The sequence below is a fragment of the Maniola hyperantus genome, chromosome 7, assembly GCF_902806685.2.
Source record: "Maniola hyperantus chromosome 7, iAphHyp1.2, whole genome shotgun sequence".
NCBI classification, from domain to species: Eukaryota; Metazoa; Arthropoda; class Insecta; order Lepidoptera; family Nymphalidae; genus Maniola; species Maniola hyperantus.
Genome location: NC_048542.1, coordinates 13,526,720 through 13,540,178, shown reverse-complemented (window position 1 = coordinate 13,540,178; position 13,459 = coordinate 13,526,720). Strand labels below are relative to the sequence as shown.

Genomic DNA, 13,459 nt, shown 5'->3' with positions numbered 1-13,459 from the left:
TTTTCACAGCCAATCAAAGGGCAGAATTTCTTGACGATTGCGATAGCCATGAAATGGTTATTCTTACACAATTGGGGGGCAGGTCCCACAGAGTTCTTTTTACCTGACGCCTACTGTAGGTACATAATTATACAGTTTCTTACATAATGATTAAATGTGACCCTTGTAAGGTCCCCAAATATTAGTTCAGTATACCTAACAATAATGCTGCCGCTTACATAACTGGGTATGGGTACATACCTACATATTTCAAATTTCTTTGAAATTATTATTATGTACAAGATGTTCTTGTACTAATGCCTGTAATTCTATATTATCCCCACTTTGAATTTTGCCTATGACACCTGACCAAATGTCTCGACACTCTTCAGGACGCTCTTTAGGCAAGATACAGAGAGCAAGGAGATGTGCTTCTGCAAGTTGGGCCTCGATTAAATGAGAGCTAACCAGAGTATTTAAGACATCAATTTTTTGCAAATTTGTACCATAAGACATAGTCTTAATAGCTTTACACAACAACCAGCCAATTAGATTAGAAAAGGTTGAATACCACAACTTCTTAACCTTGAGATCATTCAAGAATACTAGAACCTCAGTAGCCAAGCCATCAGCTACGTTTTCCGGTATTAAGTGGAAATAATTACCCTGGTTCAACCCTATTATTTTTTTCGAAATAATTATGAAATTCAATTTTACATAAAGCATATAAATTTGTGTCATGGGCAGAAATTCGGTGAGTATCATTACAATACACTCCAAAACTGGTATAGATTCAGCCTTATCATCCTTAAAATACGAGTATAGTAAAATTGTATCTATGAACTCGAACATAAATTTTCTTGACGTGTAGCAACCATTGTGTGTTACATTCCACATTTCAGTACATCTCTGTAAAATGAAGTGTATCAGTTCTAAACTTTTCAATTGATCATTATCAATGTAAATTATATACTTGGCAGCAAGTGCCCACTTGACTTCAATGAGACTTTTCATATCATTGTTTTGAGAAAATTGACCAATATTTTGATCAGTTAACATCGAGCGGACAAACTCATCAAGTATTTGTGTACGACAGAATTCTTTATCTATTACAGTAATCTCCGATTCGATTTTCTTAATAATCGCACATTTTCTTTGGACATTTTTTGATCTTTGATCTGATAACTTTGAAACAGTATTCCAAGCTGTTTTTAAAAAGTCCGCTTTAAATTGTGATAATTTGAAATGTGTTAAAAGATCAAACACGTCATCAGTATCGTTTTCGTGCAAATCTGATGTTAGCATTTTCAGAACTTCATAGAGTTTTTCTTGGGAATTCTCATCCACGTTTTCAATTTTATCGCAAAGGGCTTTAAAAATTATCATTCTTAAAGATACATTCTTCGTAGATTTCCAAACATTGTCAATTAAATTGATCAGATCTTCTATACTAAAACACTGAAATGCTAAACGTAAGCCATGCTTTTGTACAGATACAGGGGTGTTCAAAATGGCAGAGACAAACTTTATACACTGTGGCTTTGGAAGGTTGCTTAGGTAGGATCCGAACATCGGTAAACAAAAATGTACATAATCCCCTTTAATATAGGGTAAAATGCATTCCAGTGGAATGGGAGGTCGAGAATAAAGAGCTAAACGACAGATTATTTCTTGGATAACCCTCAATTTTCTATCAATTGAGTCATGAGGTATCTTTGCTTCTTCTGGTACATATTTAGACACAAACATAATTTTGTAATCATCACTCCCTATGAGGAATACAGAAATAATAATTGCATTAAATAAATCATACTCATATTTGAATTCCTCTAGCAATAATGGTTCACAACAAGAAAGCCAATCAAGGGCAACATCGTTTGAAAAATATACTTTAATTTTTTTTAATAAGTTATTAATTCTTATACCTGGAAAGCAACCTGATAAATCGGCGAGTTTTTGGAGAAGTAGTTTAGAATCACCTTTTAGCAGTCGTAGTAGTTTCCCTTCTGTAATTTTTTCCTTTTCATTATTTACAAACGCATAACCTTTACGGTAAGCAGAGTCTAAATTCATATATTTCAAGATAACATCTGGGCAGTCATCTTTAGTCTTTTCAAATGACTCCATTATAAGTAATGCAAAATCAAAAATTTTTCGAGCATTATCCTTTACTGTATCATATGGTTGTGTATCAAAAAGTTTCAATTTATTTGTACACAAATCAATACATTTTTGATAGACAACTTTAATTTGTTCATTAGTTAACTTTTTATAAAGGTTTTTTTTATCATATTTTATACACTGAGCATTGCTTTTTGTCATAACATAGTCCTCCAAAATTTCTGGAATTGGTTTATTGTGTATAAAACAGTAAATTATAATAAAAGTTTTATAACTATCGGATGCATAAGAAGTATATCCTTTTGAAAAAAACCCTGTGCTATGTAATATTTTATTGAAAACATCCCAACAGTTTTCCCCAAAATTGTAAGCATTATGCTTATCAATTATATTCTCAATGAATTCTATTTTGGTGTCTTCGCTTTCATTTATATGTCTTTCATAGTAATATTTTATCAACTTTTCTAATTCCTCCTCATTTTTAACTGAGTCTGTTAGAACATCAATCATGGCTGCCCTTTTATAATTGCTATTGCAAACAGCAATATAAGTTTTTATTTCTTTAAATGCCAGTTCATAGTTTACAAACTGATACCAAAACCAAATATAATCATCATCCTTGCCAGGAAACAGATTGTTTTGCTTCAGATTTTCTAAGGCCCACATCTCCCTCTCCTCATTTGTTAAGAGCTTATAATAATTTAAGTCATAAAAGTTTTTACTCATTTCAAATAGCTCCTTTGGATACTTTGAAAGAAAAATCTCTCTTAAAAACATATATATTTCATTTTGGGGTAATATGTTGAAGATCTTCTCGTAACTACCATAAAAGTCCATAGACCAAAATTCTTGGGCATTGGGAGGTAAAAGAGCAATGACATATTTTTTGACATCATCAACTGAAGAATGTTTTGCCACCATATCCAAGTTTAACTTATTAAAATACAGTTGTACATTATTTGAAACTCTTTCCTTATGCTTAGTTATAATAACTTTAGAAATCCGAAGTCCCAATTTTGGTACATTTGTCTTATATCTCTGTGTATTCATATCAATGTATTTCTCCATTAAGTCCAAGTATTTTTCACTGGAAATATTAATCAAATAACAAAGTTCATGTACCTTTTCATTGATTTGCCATTTTTCTCTTGTTAGATAGACTTCAGCTAGATCAAAAGAATTGCCAATTATATATTTCAGGTTTCTTGTATCAATGTGACCATTATTACTGATATATTCCATTTTATGTTGCTCAGAAGTCCAAATTAAGAATTTTGCAGCTATGTCATTTAGTTTTTTCTCTGTTATGCAATATTTGTAAAAATCTTCTGCTCTTTTTTCATCTCTGACGTGTATGGATATAGTGGTAAGCAATTTCTTTGTCATTTTAATTGACATGAAAGGAAACACTTCATGATGCAGGTAATCAGGATTTATTATAAAGGAATTCTCATTTTCAAATAACCAAGTGTATTTGAGAGCCCTTGAAATATACAAACTGTCTCCACATTTGAGTGTTTCTATTATGTAATCTATATTTCTATACACAGAAGCGACATCAATTTTATATAATCTGTCAATATCTGAATCTTCTTTGAATTCTTTAATTAAGTTAAAGTCTACATTTTGTGATGTTGTTTTAATAACTTCTTCATTGAGCTCCTGCTGTCTTTTCCCTAAATTCTTGCCTTTCAGTTTCAGCATTCTGTACACTGTTTTATCTGTAACAAAAAGTTACTTATGTTAAACAAAGCTGATCAAGTGCGAATCAGACTCGCACATGAAGGGTTCCATACGAGAAATAGGACTTTTTAATTTTTGTAAATTGGTGGCCATCTTGAAATCTTTATTGTTTGTTGATAAAGCGGCTATAGAAATACACATCATCATCATTATCATCATCAACCGATAGAAGTCCACTGCTGCACATAGGTCTCTTGTAGGGGCTTCCACACACCACAGTCTTGCGCCGCCTGAATCCAGCGGCTCCGTGCGACTCATCTGATATTGTCCGTCCACCTAGAAAGGGATCTTCCAACGCTGCGCCTTCCGGTGCGAGGTCGCAACTCCAGCACCTTGAGAAGAGAAAATTTTAACTCACTACCTATCATGATTGCAAGATACAACCCGCTGACAAACAAACAGACAGATGGATGGACAGACGGACAGATAATTGAGGCTTAGTAATACGAGTCCTAGTTTCTAGCACCTTAAGAGTAGGTCCAGAACCCTAAAAAGTAAGTACATTGAAATATTTATCTTGGTTTTATCACTAGTACCTAGGTACCTAAGTACCTACCTACTAATTTTTTAAATTGTTTTTTACTATTGATTACCGACCTACAAAAGTTTTTAAAATCAGTACCTACCTATTCAATTCAGTCAGAGTAGGTACCTACTGTATTACTACCTAGGTACATAAATACTAACTTTGGTGGTTTTCTTTTTAAACCAGCCAGAAAAACGAGCCCCGCGAAGCGGGGCACCGTCGACCTGGCCTCTGTCTTTTACAAAGTAAACCATTTGTTAATAGAATGTTTGTCGAATGTTTTTTTGTAATTTACACCAGGATCAACTAGTTTGGCCTAGCCTAAACTGGTCTATCCTATCGGGCTTAGGACAAATTAGTTTGAACTAGCCTAAACTGGTTCATCCTATCGCGTATAGGAAGAACTAATTTAGCCTAGGCAAAACTAGTTTGTCCTGAAATCGGGTTTGGCCGGTAACATATATACTCTTTGCCTATAAGTAAGTAGGTATACACTGCAGTCAGCTTTGATCATACCTAGGTAGTCCTGACTCCTGTCCTGTTCCAGAAATTTTCTTCATTAGCATAAAATAAAGGTCATTATATTAGTCAACCCGGCTGCCGGCATTCGAGTTCGACCATATACATATTAATCTATGAGTTCGACAGTCGACTGCATCAGACTCACAGAACACTATTATTTACAAAGTACTCTGTGATTATTAGTAACTCCCAAAGTACTCTGTGGTAATTCCTTCCAAATACCTACTCCTACCGGAGATTTTTTTTTCTGGTCGGTGCGGAGAATAATGACAACGTCAACTTCATACGATGTCGAGTCGACAGCACCGACCCTTCCGTAGGGCGATTGTCTAAAACCTGCATCAATCATTATTACAGTCTCAATTGTTCTGATTGGCTGAATATGTGCGATTCTTGTTGCAACAATGCATTGTGGCCAATAGTGAGCGAGCATTAACCAATCAGAGATGATTGCGATCGTGACATTGTAGCTGTCAAACAACCGCGGTAGGGCCACAGAAATAAACGTCGACAGTCGATGATATGACCAAAGAATTTGGATGTACAAGGGATGTACCTACTAATGTATTCATCCTAGGCATCCAAGCACCCACCCAACAGCAAAGAGAATATAATCACTTGCCCGATGAATGAAGGGACTTGAAGGGCACAGTGCACACCATAGATAACAGATCTGTTATTTATGGTTACATAATATGAGACTATTTATGAGATTAGGTACCTACATACTATGGTCTATAATCGTAGACTGAGTAAAAAATCTAGACAAAGGAACGTTTGCTTTCTCATTCACACTAAAAAGAGAGCACAGATAAAGTTACTAATGTGATAAACAGAGACGAAGCTAACCCATTTCTTGTCCCTTATCGTGTAACCGATTTTTTTCAAGGAATACAACTTTAGTTGCAAAACAAACTTTGAGAATTCGTGGCGTCATTGTATTTCACATAGAAACATGCCTTCCTTTCCTACTTCCTATTTCAGGTAGGTGGAATATGCCCTTTTGTACTTACCTAAGAGTAAAAAATATAATGTACCTACAGTGCGACAAGGCTCTTTTTTATTTTGTAGGTAGGTTAATAAAACAACAGCTGTAGCGATGTATAAAAATAATATATTTTAAATAAAAACTTGTATAATAGTGTTATAATGAGCCTCAATAGCTCAACCGGTATAGGAGTGGACTGAAAATCGAAAGGTCGACGGTTCAAACCCTGCCCGTTGCACTATTGTCGTACCTACTCCTAGCACAAGCCTGACGCTTAATTGGAGAGGAAAGGGGAATATTAGTCATTTAACATGGCTAATATTCTTTAAAAAAAAAAAAAAAACTTTGTATATATAGGTACCTATGCATAACCATAAGTATAGTAACTAAGTACAGGTAAGATTTCCAAACGCATTTGCACTGCGCTGCTCAAAGCAGCACGCAGCACCTATGACCTAGCTCCATAGTGTCCATACCAAGCATCGATTACAGAAAAAAACGTCGCGCAGCGCAGAGTTAGCGACAGGTAAAGAAAATTATAAAAAGCAATTATAGAACTAAAAAATAGCGTGGGCGAATTTCTTCCTCACAACTAGCAACACCTATTCCGCCTTAGCTTAATAATAATAATAAACACTTTATTACAAAATTACAGACAGTAAGAATACAGGATACACTAAAAAAACAAAGGGCGACCTTATCACTAAAGTGATCGCTTCCACTTAGTTCTTTCTTCTTCTTACCTAGTTAGTTAGATTGTTTTTGTGTTACGATCGATTTACGTACGATAATGTATAAAATCACTAAAAATGCACTAATAATATATAAAATGTAAGTATTTAGGATTGAAATGTAATAGGTACCTACTATCACTTTACTTACATTTTGCTGTTTCGTGGTAACAATATTTCACGCTTGAAATAGTAATTTTTGGACGAATTTTCACGAGTTGTTTTCCACTAGAAGAGACGCAGCGCACTGACGGGTCGCTGAGTAAACTGAACTGAGCTTTATCAAACGCAGTTTAACTTGCCACACTTTTCGGGCGCATACTAACCATCTATCTATCGGGTTGTTATTCTAAGGGAGTCATTTTATACGGACTACACCTCATATTATGAAGCTCATAATATGGTTATTTTGACTTCACCATAACTGAATCACACGTTTTTAAAAAATTTGTGAACTTTGAACGGGCTAATCTTCGGCTAAACCTAAATGTATAGTATAAATAATAAAGTTTGACTTTATGTAATAAATAATAATAACAAAGTTTGACCCTATGTAGTAAATAGTAATAAGTAATAAAGTTTGTCAGAATGCTGGGTACCTAATTTTACATTTAAAATGCATATTATAATAACTAGGTAGGTACCTAGCAATTTAATATTATTTCAAATTTCTTTGAAGTTAGATTGCACGAAAAATTTTTGTACGTATGTCTGTAATTCTATATCATCCCCACTTAGAATTTTGCCAATGACACCTGACCAAATGTCTCGACACTCTTCAGGACGTTCTCGAGGCAAGATATACAGAGCTACGAAATGTGCTTCTGGAAGTTGGGCCTCGATTAAATGAGAGCTAACCATAATCAGGATCTTTAAGATTTCCACATTATTTAAATACGTACCGTAAGACATTGCCTTAATAGTGTTACATAGTAATGAGCCAATTTCATTATAGAAGCTGGAATACAGCAAATTTTTAACCTTGAGATCGTTCAGGAATTTTACAACTTCTGTAGCTAAACTATTAGCTAAATTTTCCGGTTTCAAATTGCACTCGTTCGATTCTATCACCTTTTTCGAAATAATTATGAAACTTGATTCTACATGGAGCGCATACATTTCCGTCATGGGCAGAAATTGACTTAGTATCTTTATTATATACTCCAAAACTGGTATGGAATTTGCCATATTCCAATATGAGTCAGATAATATTCTATCAATGAAACTAAACATAAATTTCCTTGATGTGTAGCAACCATTGTCTGTTAAATTCCACATTTCAGTACATCTCTGTAAAATAAAGCGTACCAGTTCAAAACTTTCCATACGATCTTTATCAATATAAATTATATATTTGGCAGCAAGTGCCCACTTGGCCTCAATGAGACTTTTTATATCATTGTTTTGAGAAAATTGCCCAATATTTTGATCAGTTAACATCGAGCGGACAAACTCATCAAGTATTTGACTATGACAGAATTCTTTATCTATTACAGCAATCTCCGATTCGATTTTCTTAATAATCGCACATTTTCTTTGGACATTTTTTGATCTTTGATCTGATAACTTTGAAACAGTATTCCAAGCTGTTTTTAAAAAGTCCGCTTTAAATTGTGATAATTTGAAATGTGTTAAAAGATCAAACACGTCATCAGTATCGTTTTCGTGCAAATCTGATGTTAGCATTTTTAGAACTTCATAGAGTTTTTTTTGGGAATTCTCATCCACGTTTTCAATTTTATTGCGAAGGGCTTTAAAAATTGTCATTCGTAAAGATACATTCTTCGTAGATTTCCAAACATTGTCGATTAAATTAACCAGGTCTTCAACACTAAAACACTGAAACGCTAAACGTAAGCCATGCTTTTGTACAGATACAGGGGTATTCAAAATGGCAGAGACAAACTTTATACACTGTGGCTTTGGAAGGTTGCTTAGGTAGGATCCGAACATCGGTAAACAAAAATGTACATAATCCCCTTTAATATAGGGTAAAATGCATTCCAGTGGAATGGGAGGTCGAGAATAAAGAGCTAAACAACAGATTTCTTTTTGAATAAGTAGCAATTTTCTATCAACTGAGTCATGAGATATCTTTGCTTCTTCTGGTACATATTTAGATACAAACATAATTTTGTAATCATCACTTCCTGTAAGGAATACAGAAATAATAATTGCTTTAAGTAAATTATTCTCATATGACTCATATCTAAATTTTTCTAGCCATGATTCACAACGAGAAAGCCAATCTTTGGCAACGTCATTTGAAAAATATACTTTCATTTTTTTAAATAAGTTATTAATTCTTATACCTGGAAAGCAGCCTAATATATCGGCGAGTTTTTGGAGAAGTAGTTTAGAATCAACTTTCAGTAGTCGTAGTAGTTTTGCTTCTGTTATTATTTCTTCTTTATTTTTATTATTAATAAACTCATGACCTAAGTAGTAAGTAGAGTCTAATTTCATATATTTCAGGATAACATCTGGGCAATCATCTTTAGTCTTTTCAAATGACTCCATTATAAGTAAAGCAAAATCAATAATTTCTCTAGCATTATCCTTGACTGTATCATATGGTTGTGTATCAAAAAGTTTCAATTTATTTGTACACACATCAATGAATTTTTGATAGACAAGTTTCATTTGTTCATTGGTTAACTTTTTATGAATGACTTCTCTATGATATTTCATATTCTGAGCATTGCTTATTGTCATAGCATAGTCCTTCAAAACTTTTGGAACTGACTTATTATGTATAAAATAGTAAAGTACTATAAAAGTTTTGCATCTATTGGTCGCATAAGAAAGAAACCTTTCGGAAAAAATACTTGTGCTATTTAAAATTTTATTGAAAACATCCCAACCATTTTCACCAAATTTGTAAATATTGTACTTATCAACAATATTATAAATGAATGACATCTTATAGTCTTCGCGTTCATTAACGTGTCTTTCATAGTAATATTTTAGTAACTTTTCTAATTCCTTCTCATTTTTAACTGAGTCTAGAAGAACATCAACCATGGCTGCCCTTTTATGTTTGCTATTACAAACAGCAATATATGTTTTTATCTCTTTAAATGCCCGATCATAGTTTACAAACTGATACCAAAACCACATACAATCATCATCTTGACCAGGAAATACATTATTTTGCTTCAAATTTTCTAAAGCCCACATCTCCCTCTCCTCATTTGTTAAGAGCTTATAATAATGTAAGTCATAAAAGTTTTTACTCATTTCAAATGGCTCATTTGGATACTTTGAAAGAAAAATCTCTCTTAAAAACATATATATTTCATTTTGGGGTAATATGTTTAAGATCTTCTTGTAACTACCATAAAAGTCCATAGACCAAAATTCTTGGGCAGTGGGAGGTAAAAGAGCAATGGCATATTTTTTGATATCTTCAACTGAAGAATGTTTTGCTACCATATCCAAGTTTAACTTATTAAAATACAGCTGTACATTATTTGAAACTCTTTCCTTATGCTTAGTCATTATAACTTTGGAATACCGAAGCCCAAATTTTGGTTCATTTTCCCTATAAGATCTGTAATATTCTCCAGTACATTCCTCCATTAAGTCCAAGTATTTTTCACTGGAAATATTAATCAAATGACGAAGTTCATGGACTTTACTACTACCCGGTAAGATTTCTAGATAGGCTTCAGCTACATCCAATGAACTACCAACTATATACTTCAGTTGATCGTCATTAATAGAACGAATATTATCAATACTGGAGAGATATTCCAATTTATGTTGTTGAGAGGTCCAAATTAAGAATTTCATAGCAATGTTATTTAATTTTTCATCTGTTATGCAATATTTGTAAAAATCTTCTGCTCTTTTTTCATCTCTGACATGTATGGATATAGTGGTTAGCAATTTCTTTTTCATTTTAATTGACATAAAGGGAAACACTTCATGATGCAGGTAATCAGGATTTATTATAAAGGAATTCTCATTTTTATATAACCAAGTACATTTTTTGAGAGCCCTTGAAATATACAAACTGTCTCCACATTTGAGTGTTTCTATAATGTAATCCATATTTTTATACACAGAAGCAACATCAATTTTATATAATCTGTCAATATCTGAATCTTCTTTGAATTCTTTAATTGAGTTAAAGTCTACATTTTGTGATGTTGTTTTAATAACTTTTTCATTGAGCTCCTGCTGTCTTTTCCCTAAATTATTGCCTTTCAGTTTCAGCATTCTGTACACTGTTTTATCTATAAAAAAAAAGTTATGTTAAAAAAGCTGGTCAAGTGCAAGTCATACTCGCACTCAAAAGGTTCCATAACACTATACAAGATGGATAGCGCCATCTATGATGTGGTTTAGTGAATATAATTAGTGAACACATTCTAATTTTTTCCTATGACGTAGATCTTATTGTATACATATAGGCCAGGTTTTATATCGCCATAGAAAGATGAGACCTTGGCCTTCCGCAAACTAGTAACATCCAGGTAACAATGTGCTACCTGAGAGGAAATGACCGGGCAAGGAGGCCCAGCCTCGAGGCCTGCACCCCGATTGACTTAGGTCGATCGAGAAGACCCTTCGTCGTCAAATTTTTATTAGTGATTTAATCACAAATTCACGGTTTTTGAATTTTTCCTATTTTGTGCTATCAGACTTTGCTAGCTGTCAAATTTCATGAGTCTAGGTCAATGCGAAATATCTTTATAGGTTTTGATTCCCTTTTCTTGAAAGAAAATACGACAGATAGACAGACAGACAATAAAGTGATCTTATAAGGGTTCCTTTTTCCTTTTGAGGTACGGAACCCTAAAAATGTTGCAAAGTAACTATATTAATCCATTTTTATACATGACAAATTGGGTATTTGACTCCAATTTTTTTATTACTTTAATAAAAATAATGACGAAAAAACTAATTAAATCGATCAAATAACAAAAAAGTTATAAGCATTTAAATATTTCTGATTAGACAGAGATAGCGATATAGAATTTATGACGTCATTGTGACTAATGCCATAGTAGCTTCGTGCGGTTTCATACACATTTTCGTTTTGCGAGAAAGGAATAGAAGACCCTTCCACTCCAAAATAAAATGCCATTGCCATGCCACAAATTTTAATATTTTTTTCAGCGTAGGTAAGTACTTCATTATTTTTATCCTAGTTTATAATAAAGTAATCAAATCAAATTCAAAAGTAGTAAAATACCCAATTGGACTAGAAATAAACTTTAATAAGTGTGGTTAAGGCCACCTTGCCTTTATTTAGTTGGTCAGTCTGGGGTTCAATCCTGCACACCCAACTCAACATTTGTGTTTTAAACAATTAAATATCACTAGATTTAATGGTGAAGGAAAACATCGCAACGAAACCTGCGCGTATCAGAGTTCTCCATAATGTTCACAGAGATGTGTGAAGTCTACCAATTCGTACATGTCCAGCATGGCAAAACCTTCCTCATTCTGAAACAAGACCCATGCTCTGTAGTGAGCTAGCGATAGGTTGTTCATGATGATGATGATGATGATGATGATGATGATGATGTTGATAGTGTAGTTTAAGTGCCGCCTAAAATAACACAATAACAAAGTATCTCTAAGGGCAGAACCTCGATACACATGCGAGTAGCTCGTTCTTGCTTGTAACTGGCATACTTTTGTGTGAGTAACTAGTATGTGTATCACCGGCTTAACAGTATACGAAATCGTCTGCGCGTCAAAATTTTTATAAGTAGGTAGGTAGGTACCTACTGCAACTGCACAGCACATGTTATTACAAAATCATGTGGGCGTGGGCCGACGCCCAATGATAACAACTGAGGATAACAGTTATTATCTTAGATGAACTGCAAAATGCAATAATGCGGAGGCAAGTTCTTAAATACCTAATATTTGTTCATAATCAAAGAACAATATTCTTAAATAATCTGGTTTAAACTTACCTACCTACCTACTAAAATATTATTGAAATAGACTATTGTAGTTTATTTATTTTACTAGTTATTAGGGGTAGACTCTACCCTAGAGTTGGTACCTACCTAATATGTAATAAAAAGTTAGTAAATAAGAAAAGAAACTTACATGACAAGTACCTATGTATTCACAGGAGCACTTATTAACTATATATCGTCTATGTTGAATGAAGAAAATCGAGGAACTTTTTGGAACTTATCTAATAACTTGTTTGAATAATATTTACTTACAGTGCGACAAGGATATTTTGCTGTCCTTCTGTCCAGTGCCGGCCAAAGAGAGAGTTTTTTTGGTGCTGGCGCACGCGGCGGCTTGATTCTTTTTTCCTTGTATTCTTATTCATGTAGGTATTCAATGGACTCTGTGTGCTCTGTGCCAAGTGGTGCCAAGCTGTGGTGCCAAGGTGGTGCCAAGTATCCTCCTTGTCGTAGTGATTATTATATTTTGTATACCTACTCTTTGCTCCTTGTCCAAGATATATATCCAAATATCCAAAGAGTATAATAAAGGCCAGGAATACATGTCAGGTTTTTTTTACCGGGTCCAGTTCGGTCCGACGACCTGAATATAATACAATATACATAATATACGTACAATATACACTCCGGTGGTAACATCGCTCATCCGAGCCGGACACATTTCATAACAATAACATATTTTCACAAGTACCTCTGCTTGAGCAAGAGCTCAGAACATAGCTAATACACATAAGGGCTTATTCCACCTTCCTGAAATAAAAAGTCCTATTAGCATTAAGCAAGTTAGGATCTTAGAAAGTATGCTAACTAGCAAGAAATTCGCGGCTGACCGCCATCTTGCCTGTGCGTGTTCGCACTAGGTAGGCACCAGGCGCCAGGCGGTTCAGTCGCGGCGTAGTGACGA

The 13,459-nt window shown here is 34.0% G+C and overlaps 2 protein-coding genes across 3 annotated transcripts; both read right to left on the bottom strand.

Moving 5' to 3' along the window:
* Positions 1-190: 190 nt before the first annotated feature.
* On the bottom strand, positions 191-13,282 carry LOC117983454 (uncharacterized). 2 transcript variants are annotated; one of them, XM_069499834.1, is made up of 3 exons: positions 13,247-13,282; positions 12,808-13,138; positions 191-3,821 (listed from the first exon to the last, which is right to left on the bottom strand). In XM_069499834.1, the coding sequence occupies exon 3, from the start codon at positions 3,802-3,804 to the stop codon at positions 250-252; it is 3,555 nt and encodes a 1,184-aa protein (XP_069355935.1). In that variant the 5' UTR covers positions 3,805-3,821; positions 12,808-13,138; positions 13,247-13,282; the 3' UTR covers positions 191-249. The 2 variants fall into 2 exon arrangements, with proteins under 2 accessions (XP_069355935.1, XP_069355934.1); XM_069499833.1 differs by lacking the exons at positions 12,808-13,138; positions 13,247-13,282 and adding an exon at positions 4,886-5,054.
* LOC138402600 (reticulocyte-binding protein homolog 2b-like) lies at positions 5,986-12,689 on the bottom strand. The gene is made up of 2 exons (XM_069499832.1): positions 12,686-12,689; positions 5,986-10,851 (listed from the first exon to the last, which is right to left on the bottom strand). Exon 2 carries the CDS (start codon positions 10,832-10,834, stop codon positions 7,274-7,276), a length of 3,561 nt encoding a protein of 1,186 aa, XP_069355933.1. The 5' UTR covers positions 10,835-10,851; positions 12,686-12,689; the 3' UTR covers positions 5,986-7,273.
* Positions 13,283-13,459: the final 177 nt, after the last annotated feature.